Source organism: Chlamydotis macqueenii, chromosome 21, assembly GCF_036417535.1.
Source record: "Chlamydotis macqueenii isolate bChlMac1 chromosome 21, bChlMac1.mat, whole genome shotgun sequence".
Taxonomy (NCBI): Eukaryota; Metazoa; Chordata; class Aves; order Otidiformes; family Otididae; genus Chlamydotis; species Chlamydotis macqueenii.
Window position 1 is genome coordinate 5,937,801 of NC_141576.1, and position 18,951 is coordinate 5,956,751.

The 18,951-nt window shown below is 45.9% G+C and overlaps 2 protein-coding genes across 13 annotated transcripts in view; one reads left to right on the forward strand and one right to left on the reverse strand.

Annotated features, from left to right (window-relative positions):
* The window catches only part of MTOR (mechanistic target of rapamycin kinase), a 67,975-nt gene extending 60,246 nt beyond the window's left edge, over nt 1–7,729 (reverse strand). For 3 of the 4 annotated variants that reach the window (XR_015260791.1, XM_086764276.1, XM_086764274.1), the window contains exons 1-8: nt 7,681–7,729; nt 6,322–6,485; nt 5,853–5,961; nt 4,297–4,529; nt 3,972–4,172; nt 1,246–1,380; nt 506–781; nt 79–187 (exon numbers count right to left, since the gene is read on the reverse strand). Coding sequence is in view for 3 of the 4 variants with exons in the window: in XM_086764276.1 (XP_086620402.1) it covers nt 79–187; nt 506–781; nt 1,246–1,380; nt 3,972–4,172; nt 4,297–4,529; nt 5,853–5,961; nt 6,322–6,441 (1,183 nt within the window). In the remaining variant the exon portion in view is untranslated. Of the gene's footprint in view, nt 1–78; nt 188–505; nt 782–1,245; nt 1,381–3,971; nt 4,173–4,296; nt 4,530–5,852; nt 5,962–6,321; nt 6,624–7,680 lie in introns of those variants that run through there. The other variant, XM_086764275.1, reaches the window with a different exon arrangement.
* A 381-nt stretch (nt 7,730–8,110) lies between these two features.
* The window catches only part of UBIAD1 (UbiA prenyltransferase domain containing 1), a 100,799-nt gene continuing 89,958 nt past the window's right edge, over nt 8,111–18,951 (forward strand). For 3 of the 9 annotated variants that reach the window (XR_015260850.1, XR_015260851.1, XR_015260847.1), the window contains exons 1-3: nt 8,111–8,296; nt 8,564–9,121; nt 9,975–12,139. Coding sequence is in view for 2 of the 9 variants with exons in the window: in XM_086764555.1 (XP_086620681.1) it covers nt 8,599–9,121; nt 9,975–10,462 (1,011 nt within the window). In the remaining 7 variants the exon portion in view is untranslated. Of the gene's footprint in view, nt 8,297–8,421; nt 8,459–8,563; nt 9,122–9,974; nt 14,149–15,469; nt 15,558–16,855; nt 18,082–18,951 lie in introns of those variants that run through there. The other 6 variants (XR_015260849.1, XR_015260848.1, XR_015260852.1 and 3 more) reach the window with 6 other exon arrangements.

Here is an 18,951-nt window from a genome sequence, read left to right on the forward strand (position 1 = left end):
ATCTGGACCAAAGAGAGCTGGATAAGTTCCAGCGCAATCTCAGCAACACTTCTAACATCCGACCATCTGGCTTGTCACCTGTGAATGCTGAAGGACGGAAAGCCGCCAACCGTGGTAGCAGATTGAGAACCGTCATCTGGATCAAAGAATTTTTGCTGGTTCTGCACTTGAGAACCCACTGGCACACCTGAAAGGAGATAGATTGGGCTTTGAAGGACGGCCATCAGCAGTAATGCACAAATGTTTTTTACTTGAGTGCTTTAAGGTATTCTACTGACATTTGGATTCAGAGTCCATCAGAAAGATGGATAATTAAGACTGCTTCCAAAGAAAGTAAACCACTTACTCTAAGAAAAACAGTGACAAATCCAGGATACATACATGATTTGATGCCTCAGCTCAATATTACGCAGTATTGCCTGCTGAGTAAGGACCCTGAGGACAATTGCTCTACAAGAATCGGTGTTGTGAATGTTGGTGGACAAGTCAAAGAACAAACACTTACTTGATCAAACTTCTCTTCCATTAGATCCCTGCAGCATCGGCTTTCTACCAAGGTAGACTTTGCTGGGACAGGTGAGGTTGAGAAACCCATGATTCCTTGGTGGGCGCTGTAGCCCAGAAGACCAGCCAAAGCATTTGACTGAGAGGGCTGAAGAGACTGGAAGCTAGTGAAGGGAGTGATGTGGCGAGGTTTGGTACTGAAGCCCATCAGGTCTTTGCAGTACTTGTCATGCACAAGCTGCTGCTGAGTGATCTCTTCCATCTCCTCTCTAAGGCGCTGGACAAAGCGGAAAAGTAGGTTTTGTTTTGTTTTTTTTTAAAAAGTAGCTGAATAAGAGATGCCCAAAACAGTGTTGCCCAAACCTCCTGGGCACCATCCTGTATAATCGATATACAAACGGCTGTAAAAAAATCAGCTAAGCAAAGTTCAGCAAAAATATCTGGGTATCTAACATGTAACAGAGAATCTTCGTTCTATATAAAATTATTTTTCATTGTAATTAATCCAGTTAATAGCACTTTCCATCAGAGCTTAATATCTACTCAGCTTGTTGCTGTTATTTCTCTGACACACTTCAATTTGTAATAATCAATGCTCTGACTCCACGTTCAGCTGACTTTTCATCTCATCAATCCCATTTCAAAAACAATGAGGTATTTCCACAGACTGCCGAGTTGCTACACACTGTCAATAAATCTGGCAGCCAAAAGCTATAATCCCCATCTTGTTCATTTGCTCACCTCTCCCTCCATACTGCTGATTCTCACTAGCTCATTGAGGATCAGTAAGGCACCATGGATTCGGTCATCACGGTTCATTCCTTTCTCTTTGGCCAAAGTCTCATCAAAGCCCTTCTCAGCCTCTTCATATGTATGCTTGGGGGAAAAGCAAAAAAAAATATCTCAGTGATCATGCAGAAACAAAGCCTGTAGATATAAATTAGTGCTACCAGTCAAGAGTTACCGGTGCCCTGTAATTTTCCAAGAGTAGCCACAAACCTCAACTGAATAATAACAAAGTATAACACCACAAAATTCAGATTCACCCAGAAGTCACAGACTCTGCTGCAAAGCATTTTCAACAGCATTGATCAAACAGCCAGTCAACCATGCCACGGTATAAACTTCAGCAATATCTGCATCACATAGTTGACTATGAGGAATTCAAGTTCACAATATTTGATTGCACTATCCAAATCTTATTTGAAAATCTTATTTGATATTATGAAGCTTGAATTCATGTGACAATGGCAGCAAAGCCATTGTTCAGACAAAATAATCCTTACCTTTTTCACTCATGTTTTATCTCCACTAATAAAACCATCTGCTAGTAAGAGATGATAATAGATAGATGATGGCATGGCGCTAAAACTAGGTCAGGCTCAACAGCTGAAAACGAGCTGCAGATAGAGCAATAGACTCTTAGAATCATAGAATCACACGGTTGGATGGGACCTATAAGATCATCTAGTCCAACCGTCTTCCCACTACCATTGCTGCCACAGCTACTAAACCATATCCTGTAGCTTCTCATCAAGCCGCCTCTTGAACACTGCCAGGGACGGCGACTCCACCACCTCCCTGGGCAGGCCGTTCCAGTGCCTGACCACTCTTTGGGAGAAAAAGTTTTTCCTCAAGTCCAATCTAAACCTCCTCTGGTACAACTTGTGGCCATTTCCTCGGGTCCTGCTTGTTGCCTGGAAGAAGAGGCCAAACCCCTGCTCATCACAACCTGCCTTCAGGAAGCCAGAGAGTGCAATGAGATCTCCCCTGAGCCTCCTCTTCTCCAGACTAAACAATCTCAACTCTCTCAGCCGCTCCTCATAAGACTTGTGCTCCAGACCCCTCACCAGCTTTGTTGCCCTTCTCTGGACATGTTCCAGGGCTTCAGTGTCTTTCCTGTAGTGAGGGGCCCAAAACCGAACACAATACTCGAGGTGCGGCCTCACCAGCGCCGAATACAGGGGGATGATTACCTCCCTGCTCCTGCTGGCCACACTATTTCTAATGCAGGCCAGGACGCCACTGGCCCTCCTGGGCACACTGTCAGCTCATGTTCAGCTGAGCATCAACCAACACCCCCAGGTCCCTTTCCTCTTCACAGTCCTCCAGCCACTCAGCTCCGAGCCCATAGCGCTGCATGGGGTTATTGTGGCCAAAGTGCAGGACCCGACACTTGGCCTTGTTGAACCTCATCCCATTCAGCTCAGCCCAGCGATCCAGCCTATCCAGATCCCTCTGAAGGGCCTCCCTACTCTCAGGCAGATCAACACCACCACCCAACTTGGTGTCATCTGCAAACTTACTGAGGGTACACTCAATCCCCTCGTCTAGGTCATCAATAAAGGTATTGAACAAGATGGGCCCAAGTACCGACCCCTGGGGGACACCACTTGTAACAGGCTGCCAGCTGGACTTGACTCCATTAACCACCACCCGCTGGGCACGGCCCCCTAGCCAGTTCTTTATCCAAAGAAGGGTATACCTACCCAGTCCACGGGCAGCCAGTTTCCCTAGAAGAATACTGTGAGAGACCGTGTCAAAGGCTTTGCTGAAGTCCAGGTAGACCACATCAACAGCCTTTCCTTCATCCACCAGTCTGGTCACCCAGTCGTAAAAGGAAATGAGGTTGGTCAAGCACGACCTGCCTTTCGTGAACCCGTGCTGGCTGGGCCTGATCCCCTGGATGCCACTCATATGCCGAGTGATCTCACCCAAGATGATTTGCTCCATAACTTTCCCGGGTACTGAGGTCAGGCTGACAGGCCTGTAGTTCCCCGGATCCTGCTTACGGCCCTTCTTGTAGATGGGAGTCACATCGGCAAGCCTCCAGTCCTCCGGTTCCTACCCAGATAACCAGGAGTGCTGGTAGATGGCCGAGAGCGGCTCGGCAATCACCCCCACCAACTCCCTTAGCACCCTAGGATGGAGCCCGTCTGGTCCCATGGACTTGTGGCAGTCCAGATGGAGGAGGAGCTCTCTAACTGTCTCCACCTGTACCACAGGGGGTGTATTTGGCCTGGCACCCCAGACTTCCAGATTAGGGCATAAAGTGCCCTGAGGATAACTGATCCGCCTATTAAAGGCAGAAGTAAAGAAGGCGTTGAGGACCTCAGCCTTCTCCTTATCCTCAGTGGTCACATTCCCCGCTGCATCAAGTAAAGGGTGTAAATGCTCCTTGTTTCTTCTCTTACCACTGATATATTTGTAAAAGGATTTCTTGTTCTCTTTTACTCTTGATGGAGTTCAGTCTCTTGCTTACTTGTACAGTGGGCTAAAGGAACTACTCATTTTGTAAGCCATCATATTCTTAATCCTTTCAAGGGGAGGTAGTTTTCTACCAACAATCAGACATACCGATAAAGGTGACACAGGTTCTTAGCTTAGACAGCTTTTCTCAAAAACTGGCACTAGATGATTTGCATTGTGTTACGAGGAGCTGCTTCAAAACAAAGTTAGTTTCTTACTCTGTACCACTGGGGCTTCTGCATCTCTTTCGGCTCCCGTTGAGTGGTGAGGATGAGGCAGGCTCTTAAGGCGGAAACTGCTCCCTCTCGGATGGCCTGTTTGGGATCCCACACAGCCACAAATATATTGTCAAAGAATGGCTGCACTTGCTGGAAGAAGAAGGTGGGCACGCTGATTGCCAGCTCGCGCAGGACAAGAACCTGGAAGTGAAACAATCTGTGAGGATGAGCACCCATAGACAAACCTCATAAATGATACTACAGTCTAGAAATTATTTAGGCCATCCCATTCCAAAATAGGTGAAAATAAATAAGTATCACTTACAGCTGCGTGTCTTCGACCTTCATTCCTGTCAGCTCCCAGCCATTCCAGAGCTCGCTTCACCTCAAACTCCACGTACTCAGCTGTGAAGGTGTCACCAGCCATTGCGAGCCGCCCGATAGCCTTGGAGGCCATCTCCATTACAACAGGGTCATTGGATGGCAAGAGGTTCCTCAGGTAGTTGGCAAACCTGCCGATACGGGTGGCGTTACCTCCTTCAACGCCAATAAGGCTTGCTGTAGAGAAAGGGAGTAATTCTGTAGGTTCTCCTTAAAAGCCAGTGAGGCAGACAGTAGGTAATCCCTGGGCAAGAGTTAGTATTCCCTATCCATTCCCTAAAGATTCACATTAATTCCTACTAAACTGCAAATCCACAGGAAAAAAAAAAAAATCCAGCAATAGGAAAGAGACACCATTCTTTCAAGTCTGAACTTGTTAAGTGGGCAGGAAAATGCACCCAACAGCTTCATAGATTTTTTCCCCATTTTCAGTTTAAACAGAAAAAAAAAATAATAATAAAAAAATCTACCCTGGGAGCACAGACCCATTCCCAATAGAAAGGCATACATCCACATGGAAGTGCTACGGCTGGTCCACCTCAACAGAGGTGTCAAAGACTGAACGGACCAAGGAAATTGCTCTCCCCCTCAGGCCTAGAGATGGTCTCTCCTGGCCAGGGTGGAGGCACACTGGCAGGCAGCAGTGTGGCAGAAGCTTTCACTGCTGGTGCCTTGGTTTTACCTGCTCTGTAGATAAAGAGGCCATCAGTGTCCAGGGTTTTCAAGCCAGCACCCTTCAATAGCACTAAATTCACCGAAACAATTTTAAAGCAATACTGCCAGCTTAAAATCAGATGTCAACAAAGACTTCTCTAGCTAAGGGACTTCCGCTGTCTTCAGACACGTTGGGATAGGACGATTGTGTCTGTGAGCCTAAACCAGAAGCATCTCCTATCTCGTTATTAAAGAAGTAACTGCTACAACACAGGCTACTCGCTTCGAAGGCAAAGTATTTACACGAGCTGGTTTCCCTAAGAGTCGAGATGCAGACAGCTCTGCCGTGTCACAGTGAAAGCACAACCAGAGTAACTGATGGAGCAGCTGATCAGAATCAAAGCAGAAGCCATGTGAGCCCCTCCCAGGGATGGAAGCTGCTGTTACTGAGCCAGGTAAATTTAAATAACAAGAATCAATCTCCTCAGACAGAATAGCGTTGAGAAAGTCAGTCTACCCTGATACATATAAATGGACAGCACAAACTGCTCTCAGCTGAGCTCAAGAATGGAATTTTCACATGCTCAGCACTCACATTTGATGCCCAACTCCCAGAAGAGTCAGTGCCCATTAAGAACCAGGTTTTCAGCCACTCCAGCACTCAGCAGCTCCCATACTGACACTTACAGACAGATTGTCAGAGCCCAGCAACTCGCACGCACTCAGTGTACTGAGCAGTCAGACATAATGCCCCAGTTATAAAAGCTCACTCCTTTTGAAAATCTGTCCTTAAAGACTGGTGCATGAAGAAAAAACTCACCAGAGACATTAAGCACTTTCACTCACCTATAGCCAAAATGCCACCCTTCCTTTCATTTGCATCAGAGCTAGAGACCAGCTCAAATATGTGATGGTTCAGCTGATCATAAAACCTGGTAGATTCTTCCTGACTCATCTGTAAAAGGAAAAAGTTGAAATCAGCTTTTAGCATTCTTTCCTGCCCTCAAAACCTCCATAAAGACAATGCTTCTTAGGTCACTTAAACAGAAAGAAATTAAAACAACCATACATTACAAACTCAAAACAGTATCTCTTCTTTGTGCCTTATATGTGACAAGCTTATTTATTCTGGTGCTTGACCACCCATCTATGTCACCGACTTGCTCACCTCTCCTACATACTGAGGCAAAGGTAAGCTCCCTGCTATGCCCATCTGCTCTCTAAGAACAGCTTCCGCATTCCCAAAACCTCCATCCCCAAAGTACCCAGCCTCATACAATAAACAAGGATAAATCATCTCATTTGCAGCACTCACTTCACGGAGCTCCATGGTGACATAATGCTGCAAGTCCTTGGCAGCTTTCGCCCTCGTCTCTTCACTGCGACTCTTCAAGCCATTGGCAAATTGTTGGAGAATGGACACAGTGCCCGACATGATGGCGGTATGTTGGGGCTCGGGGGCATCAAATCCTGTAAGTTCTTCAGAGAGAGACTTTTTTTTATTGCTTTCAGCTACTAAAATCTCTGAGCTTCTTTCTTAATGCTGCCCATTTCCAAAACACATATTGCATTGCATGCAAGCATGCTGTACCAGTAGAGCATAAAATTACAAGTTACGACAATATTCCTGAGGCCTTACAACCCAGTGACAAAACTGTATCACCACCTAATATCTTGATCCCCAGCCTATTTGCTCCCTAGTTCCTCAAATACCAAAACATGCTCCAGTAGGTCAGGTGCCCAACCCCATGGTGATCTAATTCTAAATCATCATGCAGTAGCTGAAAAATAGCAAGGTCAGATTAGGTTTTACAATCATTCTATAATAAGTGGGCATAATCATTCCTATGATTATATAATTATCATAACTGACTCCTCCTTGAACGCCTTCATCCAAGTTTCTCCACAAAAACTCTAGTGCTATGCCAACACTTGCCAAACTCAGGGCCTGGCAAGCATCACATTCCCCAGCAGACGTTCAGAGACGGGAAGACTACTTATAGCAACACCAGGCACTGCAGCAGGATGTTTACTATTACAATGCATAACCAAACTTTCTCATGAGTCTTGCTTTATGTGGAAAATATTTGAGAGACTTGACCCCCTGGATTTTCCAATTACATAAGCCCAAACCCAGCACTTGACAGAAGGGCCCGCAGCAACAGAGGCACCGAAAATTCAACTTCTTCTTCCCCAAACATCCCTCCCCGCGCCGTCACGAAGATCCACCGAGGTGACAGCGTGAGGCGGCTCCGGAGCTTCCCCGCGGCTGGCAGCCAGGAGAAGCTCCCCCGGACGAAGAGAGCAGCCAGTGACTGCGGCCCCCCCACCGCCGGCCGGGCTCTCCCTGCGCGGGCCTTCCCTCACAGCCGCACGGGCAGAGGGACCGGGCAGGAGCCGGCAGGCCCGAGCCCGCGGGGGGAATCCCACCGCCGCCCTTCCACGGGCCGGGAGCGAGGGAGGGATGAGGCGGGGGGGGGGGGGGGGGGCTCGGGCAGGCCGGTCTGAGCGGGGAACGGCGGCGCGGGGCCGAGGCGCCCGCGGGAGCACCGGTGCCGCTGACAGAGGAGGGAGGGCGGGAGGGCGCTGAGGCGGGAAGGGCGGGCGGGGCCGTGACGGGAGGTGAGGGGAACGGGGAGGGGAGACGGGAGGGAGGCTCCAGAGCCGCACTCACCGCCTCCGCCCCGGCTGCCGCCGCCAGCTTCCCCGCTCCGGGCCCCGGGCCCCACGCCCTCCTCTCCCCTGCGCCTGCCGGACCGGCGAGCTGCTGCTGGCCAATCACCTCCCAGAAGGACTTTGATAGGCACCGCATCTGACTAGTAGAAAAAGAGAAAAAGGGAAGGAGTGCTCCTAGCTCCACCCCGTCGCCCAAGGAACAGCAAGGAGAGACTGTCGCTCCCCGGCCAATCATCAAGCCACCCGCTCCCGACTGGCAGTACAGCTAACCAATGGCAATGCTGAATGTGCTCTATTGGTGAAAAGTCTGCACTAGGCCCACCTTCCAGACGCCGGCCGGCTTCCGCCCTCCCGCAAAGCCTTGTGCCCTGTCTACGCATGCGTGGAGGGAGTGGCGCGGTGCAGTGCCGCGCCCGCTGTGCGTCGCTGAAATGTGTCCGACTACCCATGACAGGACCAAGGGCAGCCGGGGCGGCGCTCTGCTATAGGCGCTGTGGTGCCGTGACAGCGCGTGTAGCAGTGTTGATGTGTGCTTCAGCGTGACAGCTCGCAGCCGCGCCTTACGACGTGGACCGTTTAATGTTTACGCCGAGAGGTGCTGGCGGGTCGCCCTGGTACGCGACCCCCTCCGCGGAACCCCCCTGCGCGAAGCCGCGGGGGCGCGGGGGGGCGGTGAGGAGGGGCGGGAGGGGCCGCTTGGGCGGGAGCGGCCGTTTGGGCGCAGGCGCGGAGGGCGTCGGCGGCTGTGGCGCGCGGGGCGGGCGCCCCTCGGGCGGGTAAGGGCGGCGCGCGCGGCCATGGCGGCGGCGGCGGCGGTGCTTCCGCCCCGCTGGGTCCCGCGGCGGCCGCCGGGCTAACGGGCGGGGCCTTCCCCTTTCTAGGTGCTGCTGCTGTGAGACGGGGCGGCGGGGAGAGCATGGGGCCGGGAGACCCGGTGCAGAAGATCAGCATTAGCGCCGAGAGCCCCCGGGGGAGCGAGAGGAACGGCTCCGGCGCCGCGCTGGCGGGCCCCGAGACGGCCCCCCCCGGCACCTGGAGACAGAAGTGTGCGGCCTATGTGCTGGCGCTCAGACCTTGGAGTTTCAGTGCCTCCCTCACCCCCGTGGCGCTGGGCAGCGCGCTGGCCTACCGGGCCGAGGGAGCTCTAGACCCAGGGCTGTTGGTGGGAAGCGCCGTGACCGTCCTGGCTGTGCACGGAGCCGGCAACTTGGTGAATACCTACTACGACTTCTCCAAAGGCATCGATCACAAGAAGAGCGATGACAGGACTTTGGTAGACCAGATTTTGGAGCCTCAGGACGTAGTCCGGTTTGGAGTCTTCCTTTATACTGTGGGCTGTATCTGTGCTGCGGGGCTCTATGCTGTCTCAACGCTCAAGCTGGAGCACCTGGCCCTGATTTACTTTGGAGGACTTTCCAGCTCCTTCCTGTATACTGGAGGTAAGCACTGTATCCCATTTGCTGTGATTCTGAATGTAAACGAGACAGAACTAGCTGACTTGTCAAGGGTTTCTAGAAGATGGTGGTATTTTCTGGAGTACTGGTACATAAACTTATATTCTGTGCCACTGATTGTTGTAGGGAGGTGTGGGAAGAGGCACACTAAGTTCTTCAGTTGGAAAGTGGTCTTGAGACACTGTTATTTACGTATATGGCTTTAGATGCTTATCAGAACTATTGCTTTCGTGATGTGTGTCATGTATCCCTCAGCAGTATGGCTCACTGGATATGTTCTTTTCCGTTAGTGGAATCTGTTACTTTCGTTTGGAATGTTTTGTTGTTATTCTCTTGATGGAGTTTCATTGCGAATGTAGAACAGCTTGTGTTTGTTCTTAATAAGAGAAGGATATTTTTATTGTCTTCCTGTATTGGGTAGATACAAAGTCAGTTTCAAAGTGTCAAACTTTCAAACAGTTATGTTAGTTTCCTTGAAAGAACCTTGTCAGTTTTTGTTTTGTTCTGAGCATTTTATATATTTATTCAGGATCAGGTTCTAGTATGCATGATCACAGTAATAAGTACCTTATTTCTATAGATTTCTGCAGAAATATGTGAAAATGGGTATTAGAAGCTTAGTTTCTGTTACATTGTTTGATGAGACAAATTCAGAAGCTGCATTTCCTTTATTATCATTGGAAAAAAAAGAGAAAATACCCTTTTCGGTCATAGCTACGTGTGCATTGGTCATTTTACAATTTCTCTGTGGGAAGGGCTGATCTGTTATATTATCCATTCTCTTCTGCCATGTGAGTTGTTTGATGATGCTTCGTTTTATCCTTGTGTCTTGCCACAGGAATTGGATTTAAATATGTTGCACTTGGAGACGTGGTCATCCTGATCACCTTTGGGCCTCTGGCTGTCATGTTTGCCCACGCTGTGCAGGTTGGGTACCTGTCTGTCTCGCCACTGCTCTACGCTATCCCGCTGGCTCTCAGCACTGAGGCCATCCTGCACAGCAACAACACGCGAGACATGGAGTCTGACCGGCAGGCGGGTATTGTCACCCTGGCTATCCTCATCGGCCCTGCGTTCTCCTATGTTCTCTACACCGTGCTGCTCTTCTTGCCCTACCTGATTTTCTGTGTGCTGGCCACACGCTATACCATCAGCATGGCGTTGCCACTGCTCACCATCCCGATGGCGTTTTCGCTGGAGAGACAGTTTCGGAGTCAGAGCTTCAACAAAATTCCTCAGCGGACAGCCAAACTCAATCTCCTCTTGGGGCTTTTCTATGTTTTTGGGATTACACTGGCACCAGCCGGTGCTCTGCCCAAACTGTAACAGAGTGTATAGAGTCAGGCCTCACAATTCAGTATTAATGCCAATTAACAGTGGATGATGGGGGTAGATGACCTACTATGTACAGTGCGAAGAATTGAGAGACCGTCTTGAGCTGTTGGTTTTACGTGAATTTTATAATTTCTGGTCTTGGTTAGCTTGTACAACAGACTTTTCAAGTGATTTGTCAGTTCTTCGGAAGGGGTGAACTACGCAGCTTTGCTTCAGGGAAGCAAGGTGATGTGAGGATAAGGAAACATTTAAATAATCTCATCCTTTTGCCACTGAATTCTTTCACTGTCAACTCAATAAAATTAAGATTGAGCTTCAAATATAAACTCTCTGTTCCCTTCACAAGCACTGTGGTTGCTCTTATGGCTCCTTTTCTTACCGTGATCAAGGAGTCCAGTGATTCCTGGACCAATCAGGAAAACAGAAAACACTGCCAAATGTTTAGCATCACAGAGATATAGGTGCTATATACTCCACTCCATTGCGAGCACAGTGCACCTTCACTGGTTGTATGTTTTCATTTTTGTTGGTGGTTTTTTCCTAGACAAATTTTGAGCTTTTATTTCCAAGTTCCCTGAAATGCACTACATACTAATTCATTAGCTATTGCTTCTGCTTGGTCCTTACAGTCTAGAAATGTCAAAGTTATGAATCTCTGTGGGATGTTGATTCTAAAATGGAACACAAATAGCCCACTGCATAAATTTTAAGCCAAAACCAGTAAATCTATATTCTGCTACGAAAGCTGAAGCTATAAATGTGAATCATGCAACTGAAAAACCCTCAGTGCATAGAAAAATGAGTGTTTTCAATTTTTCCATTTGCTTAGAATTTATTCTCTGAAATGACAGTCTTAGAATTAAGGGGGAGCTGAGAGAGAGAGTGACAGATTTCTCTGGCTGGATATGAATTAATGGATACATGAGTGGAAGAACAAATTCTTAGTTTTAAAAAAATATTTTTTCAATTTTCATTCTCTGATTATTTAGAGGCCCAGAGTATTATAGTCAAATGTCTTCTAATAAGAAGCCCAGTTGAGAAAAGAAAAAAGATAGAGGGTTAGAAAAAAGAAATCAAGATTATTGCATTGGCTGTGCATAAAAATTAGGACTGGAAAAAGGAAGAAACCATTTTTATTAAAAAGATTTTTCCTCCTGGAGTCCAGAGTTTGTGTGACTGAATCACATTGAAATGTTAAGTCAGCTCTGAAGTGAAGTTCCCCATTTCTTTCCCTGTCCGTGCACCTTACGGTGTTGTTTCATTTTCTCCTGCAGATCTTGCCACTTGATATTCATGTGGCCATCTGGAGAATTGATTATTTCAACAGTTATGTAGCAGTGTGAAAAACATGCCAAACACAAGTGGGAAAAAGTGTGACTTCCGGTGCAAAGATGAATTTGATCCATACCACGTAACTTGTTGGCAACTGAATTCCGTCCTGTGCTGAAGAAAAAGCATTTGTTTCTTGTTTGCAGGGTTTTGGTGCGAAGTTTCTTCACAGGAGTTGTGAAAAGCTTCAGAGGAATAAATACAGGTGTTGAACTAGAGCTGCTGGTGCCTGGAGCACAACCTTGCTTTTGAACCAAGTGGGAGTGTGCTGACCACTGTATGAAGAGCTTTTAAACATAAGCAATAAACTAGCGTGGTGTTATCCTGCATCTGTCATGGGTAAGTTCCACCCCTGTGTGCAGCTGAAAGTGCTGAGCGTTAATGGATTGGACTGACAGTAGTAAAACTTGAGTTGGTGGTGCAAGATGACATGGTAGAGCTGTTTGACTGACTGGTTTTACGGCTTCGTGTTATCCAGCGGTACCCAGCTGTTGCTGAGCTGTAGCCAACGGGAAGGATTCTTTGCAGGCCTGTTTTACGAGCCACAGTTTCATCTTTTATTAAAATTGGGCAAGTGATCTCTCTGATCTGGCTACGCACAAGACGAGGAGACGGATTTCTGTGCTGCTTTCTACAGCAAAATGCTTAGTTTAGATTAGAAACATGAGGAGAAAATTCAAAAGTTCAGCTCAGCTGGATGGAAGGAGATATCCAGAAGGTTTTGGAAACTGTTTTTAATACAGACATACACAATGCAGTATCTACTGTTACTTCTCTGTGGACCTACAGAATAAAGAAGAGGCTGGCTCTAAGACTCACTTCACTTTTCTGCAAAGCAAAAGCTTTTCTAGGGATATGGACTGAGCTGGTGAAGCTGTTAACCTTGGAACTGGGGATATATGGGATTATGAGGTTAATCCCAGCATGGCTTTGTTGCTACCTTTTGTAGCAGCAGCGTGCTTTATTTTATGATAGCTTGTTTTTGTGTAGCTCTCAGTTTAAAAGAGTGGACAGTTACCTTTTTCTCCTCCTTTAACATAAACTAGAGTACTCAAGCTAAATTTCTTGAAGTAACAACTGATGCTTGGCTCATCTCTTTGATAACTGTAATTGTAACAGTGGAAAGATCCAGGATGTGGTCACTGGTGGAGGAGTGTCTGTAACTCTAGTTGTGTCTAGGCTGCCCTTTACTAGCAGGGAAAAGCCTGCTGTGTAGAATGCTTACTGCTGGGAAGGACCGGGGCTTTTTGTTACAGAGATGAAGGAGGAGCTCACTAGAAGATCTGTATGTTTGTGGAACACTTTTCAAGGCGTGGGGCAGGGGATTTAAAGCATTTTAATAGTAAGAATGAGATGAAAATTCAGTAATTCCTTACTAACAGATGCTGGTTGCCTCCAATTCCCTGTCTGTGCAAAACAGTATCATTCCACATTCTGAAGGATATTGATAATACACAACATATTCTTCACCACAGCTTTGAGGAGGTCACTTAACTTCTCTGTGTCTTAGAAAACAGCTAATTTTTGCCTACCTCACAGGGATGCTGAGCCGACATCATTGTCATAGAGAGCTCTGAAAGTAAAAAGTGCTTTATCTCCGCTTTCCGAAAAGCATATTAGTACTAGAAAATGTATGAACCTACCTAAGAGGTACTTAACCAATGGAAGTAGACCAAAGTAATTTCCACATGGACATTGAGTGGTAAGAGAGGTTTCTTTATTGGTTTGTTTTGTGACGAGGATGCTGGGTCTCTTTCCTTCTCCTCTCTTCCCTGTCCCATGCTACTTTCCCTGAATATAAACTTTTAAAAATTCTTTCAGGTCTCTCTTGATGAGCTCTGTTGCAATGTGATAAGTCTACACTGGTAGATTAGCAGATCTGTAGCCCATCTGTTAATGTGTCCGAAAGCACCTCCTGGCCTTTCTTCGTATCTAATAAAGTGTCCGAATGTTATTCTGTTAATTATGCTGTGTTTGATTATTTTATATCACTCCAGTTATATTTTTGCTCATGTATTAGAGCATCTCCTGGAAGGAGGAGGGTCTTTGTCTGCTGTGTTTATAGTATAAGTGCATGAAAGAACACGAACATACCTTTTTTTTTTTTTTTTTTGTAAGAGTCCTTTTATGACTCACATAGTTCTGTCCTTCAGATCATTGGGTAAAAAGTTCAGTAGCAGCGTTCATTTCATACTAAAGGCAGACTTCAGAGTAGTTTCAGTATTTTCATCAATGAGCAGAGTTTTCTTTGATGGGGTTTTCTGTGCCATGTACTACTGTTCAGCATTTGTAAGAGGTTTCAGCTGAACTTTTAATCTTTTTAATAAAGATGGACTCTTTCACCCTCACCTGTGTGATCTGCCATTCTTCCAGTGCCATGGTCTCTGCTCCTGACTTGTAATGATTTTATTTGCACCATAGGACTGCAACAGCCTAACACCTCCCCTGTGTGTGTCATAAATGAGCCTAAAGCATAGTTTGAAATTTTCCTTTCTTGGCCACTGGTACATGTGCAATTAGCTTAAGGAGATGAAGGAGTCTTACTTGTCTTACATGCTTTCTGGATCTTTTTTTTTCGTCTGTGGTTAAAGCCGTTTGAACAGTCTAGAGAAACCTCTTGGCTGTGGCACCTCTTGTGTGTGATGCACATAGCTGAAAACAGATACAAAGACGACTACATTTGTGAGGGATTTGTGAAACGTTTATTTCAGTTTTTGCTTCTAGGTTAAAATCCATCTGAGTTGGAGAGAATGAAAGAAGTTCTTGCGGTAAAGTTTAGTGACTCTAAACCATTGTAGAGCTAATGCTTTTACCTGCAGTACTATCTTACTATCATTGTCTGCTTTGAAGTGATTTCCTATTTGGGTTTAGGACATTCTATGATTCTAAGACAGCTAGGCCTGGGAAATGTTTTTCAGCCTTTCTGAGGTGCAGAGTGGGCCCCAAGGTCATAGCATTTGGAGATCATTTTAGAGAATAAAATGCATGGCATCCAGATACGCATGGGCAAGAATCCTCCCAAAGAAGTTTGACAAAGCTCTTTTTCTGAATCTGCAGAGACCAGCCTACTGAGTATCCTTTAGCAAGATAGCATCTTGGGTGTTTTGTTACTACTATAATTGTTCTGCACTTGCTCTTGAAACACACTCGAATGCTTTGTCCTGGCAGCAGGCAGAGTCTATTATTAGTCAGCTTAAAGAAACTGGACCTCTAACAGAAAATGTTTAGAGATCTGCAATTCATGCGACATTGAACACCTTTTTGTCCTGTGCCTGTCTAGGTGGAGGCTGTCATTCTGATTGTCCGAAGATGGCAGCATTGCTCTTCCATAACTGCTGCAGCACCTTGTGGTACCTGTGCCCTAGGCAGACAGCAAGCGTCACTGCAGAGCCCTAGGATTGTCCTGATATCTTTGACCTTGTTCCACAGTCTAAAAAAACCTCATTCACTGTGAGAGAAGTGGTGGACCAGATTCTGGTATTGCTGCTCCTCTGATGTTCTACAAGATTGATCTAAGAAACCTAGGTCCACTTTTTATGGCATTTTATGCATCAGACGATATTATTACTGGAGGAGGAAGGAGGGGTGTCCCTCCTGCATTCAGGACAATGAAGAAAGGAAACTTTCCAAATATGTACTTAAAACTGCCTCATTTTTTTGTCTCTACAGGAATTCACGTTAGCTGTGTTTGCAAGAGATTTTAGTGTTTGTCTGGCGTATCTCATAGGGTCTCCTCTGGTGTAAGGAAACTTGGAAGGTGAATGGCTGCAGATGAATTTCTAACGTGCAGGTTATGTCTTGGTTGATGCTTCTGGCCCAGGCAGGTAATGGCAGAAACAGTAATTTGAAGAAAGCCAGTCAGCTCTATCTTACATTTTTAAAGCCTTTGCTGATGGCTTAATAAGCTTTTTCTGGCAAGATGCTGAGGGCTGAGCTTTCAAAAGAGTATGGGCAAGCTGTGCATTGTGGGTAGCACACTCAGGGAAAAAATGCAGTGGTCTGCCCACTCTGTAAGATGTACTTCTATTCAGTCAATTGCTTTTAACACTCACATCTTGAATAGCTATTGGAAAATCTTAATGCTTTTATAGTGTTTTAGGAGCTTGGACTATATTCTCTGCATTTCTCGGGTGAATAGACAGAGTCACTGCTGCTTAAGCAACGTCTTGCTCCTTGGAGGAGAGTACATAAGAGTTCTCCTTTCCAGTCTGGTACCTTAATAACAAGGCCTTCCCCCTCACATCTTGGTTTGTCTTTTAGGTCACTGGTAGATAATTTTTATTTAAATCACCTTTGATTGCTTTATACTTGGAGTTTTGTGCCTGCTGAATTACATACTTAGAATCATAGACTAGTTTGGGTTGGAAGGGACCTTTAAAGGCCACCCAGTCCAACTCCCCTGCAAGGAGCAGGGACATGCTCTGCTCAGAGCCTCATCCAACCCGGCCTTGAATGTTTCCAGGGATGAGGCATCCACCGCCTCTCTGGACAACCTGGGCCAGTGTTCCACCACCCTCAGTGTTAAAAAAAAAAAAATACAAAAAATTAAGGAATTAAATGCTGCTCTGGCTTTTTAAAGCTATTTTTATTTTAAGGTGGAGCTAAATATCCAGCCAAGTTAAAATCTGTAGCTCCCAGAACTGCTAAAAAATTGATGAGTTTTAGTAGAACTCAGCATGCCTGACTTATTGCAGCTGTATGTCTGAAGGAAACAGGCCCAGCACTGGACAGAAAAATGCCCATGCTTTACTGTCTGAAATAAGATTTTTATGATTCTGTGTAACTCGGAGTAAGACTCAAAATGAACACGTTTATCAAGTCTCCTTTTATACCTTCTTTTGAGGATAACTCTTAATACTGTCAGTGCATATCCTTTCTATATACTTGCCTTTCTGTATAGTTATATCACAGGAAAGCCCATGTTCTAATCCAGGTGTTTCAGTGGCCAAATGGATTTGTCGGAATGAGAAATACTTGAAGGACATAGTTCAGCATTCCTTTGGGGTCAGCTGAGAGAGTGATTTGCTTCAACATTTGTGCCTCACTGATCTGCAGGCACGGTGGGTTACTGACCAAGTCTGTCAGTTCCCTTGGAAGGAAACCTGTGCTTGGGCATCTGTCCCAGACTTCATGTGTGCGCTGTCTTGGGAGACAAGTTCACACACTGGATTTCACAACCTCTGCACATAAAGACCCAAATGTTTTTTAAAAACAGAACAAATCCAAACAAAACTATAACCCCTGACTGTCCTCTGCTGACTTCTCATCAGGCTGCCAGCACCAGAGTGGTTTGAAGAATTAAAAATCTATGGCACCATTGTGCTGCTTCCTCAGGAAAGCAACAAGGAGGAGAAGCTGCTCATTGATCAGATGGCTCTGTCAATAATGAACCGGGATGAACACACTGGCTGAGATGTGTCACATGGGCAGTTTGTCAGAGAGCAAGGAAAGCAGTGACAACCTCGCTGAAACACATGATCTGGTATGCTACTCTAAGAGCTTGAAAGTGATGAGAGCTCAGCAACAGGAGAAGAGGTTAGGGTCTGCCTCCTACAGTCTAACTCTTGGTTGGCACCTTTCAGATGTCTTGTCCTAGACTAGATTAGTACTGGGCAGCTCTGCTGTTCTGGCAGTGATTTTAGGTGCTAATTGAGGTGGGAGATCGTGGAATTTGCTCTTGGTTCTAGTGCTAGCTCAGTGGCCAGTTTGTTAACTGGGAAATGCTGAATAGCTCAGCAGTTTTAATAAAGGCTAGAGTCTTTTCCTTTTAGGGTAGAATGGAAAGTTCTCTTAGGCGGTGGTTCGATTTGTGCGGGAAACAGTGCCTTGTCACTGATTTAGCACAAAGAATAAAGACAATGCCTGTTTTTGGGTGTCTCAGTAAGCCAAAAAAGAAGACCTGCTCCCTGCATCAGCTGACTTACTAGTGGTAAAGGAATAAACCAAATGCCTGTTCCGCATAAAGGGCAAATTCAGGCAATTTGCATCTCACACAGTGTTTGCAAATAAGGCTGTGAAGCATCATCACACCTTGGGAAATAAGCAGTTTCTCAGACTTTGACCTAATGGAAAGAGGGTCTAAAAAACCATCTTCCCAGTCTTGTTAGCCATTGTCCCACAGTTGATAAAATTACTTCAGCTAGATTATAAATTACTTTCTGTCTGGCATAAAGCCACTGTTTGCCACAGTTCAGTCATATTTTAGTTTGTAGGGGATAGCTGTACTGCTGTATAAACCTTGGCTCTGGTCAATATAAATAAAGGAGATGTTGAGAATAACATACTAGACATTCATGTGGGATTTTTTGTGCGTTCTAGAGCTCAATAAAACCTTAAGAGTATACTTGATGCTGTGCTGTACCATTCTTCATGTGGTCTTTTTTCTTCCTTAAATGAGTTCTTAAGCAGAAGTTAATTAGCCACCCAGAAACAAAAAGCTTCCTCCCCAGCAATGTGCTGTAGCCTTCTAAATCTTCTATGAAGATTTTTTTCTGCATGAATCCCCTGCAGCATCCCTGCTTCTTCAAATCTTTGCAGCTGAGGTTTCCAGGAAAAGGTGGAACAAAATTTGCACATGGTTGAGGAGATGAGAGAGGAGGATTAAGGGGAAAGATCAAGAAGGGAGCTGGACAGGACAGTTATGTATTAATGTAATTCAGGAGCTGAAATCCTGTCTTACTTTGTGCCAAAAGATTTTTCTTTTTTTCCCCCACTAGCTCACAATCATGCTATTCTGTGAGCAATAGCAGGTCAGCATGGCACACAGAGCTTCCCTGCCTCTGTCCTTCTTTCAGCAGTGATAGCCTTAATTCTAAAATGTGTCCCAAATTACCTAGTTTTCAAGGTTATTGGATCCCAGGATTCTAACTTGTTCAGATGTAAGAGAAAGGATGAGCTGGGGAAGCTGAACCTGAACTAGATGCCGATTTTGTAGTGGTTCTGTCAGTACCCCTGCATAAGATGTGGATACACAGAAATTCAGGTGTTCTAGAGAAAAAAAAAATACTTCTCTCTTCTATGTAGAGAATTTTAGCATTTTTATATGCTGCTGCTTCATCCAGAGATATTCAGCATTTTCAAAAAGATGATGGTGCGGCTCTTAAGACTGAAGAGCCTGGGATTTGGAGAAGGGAGGTGACTTGCTCCAGTGT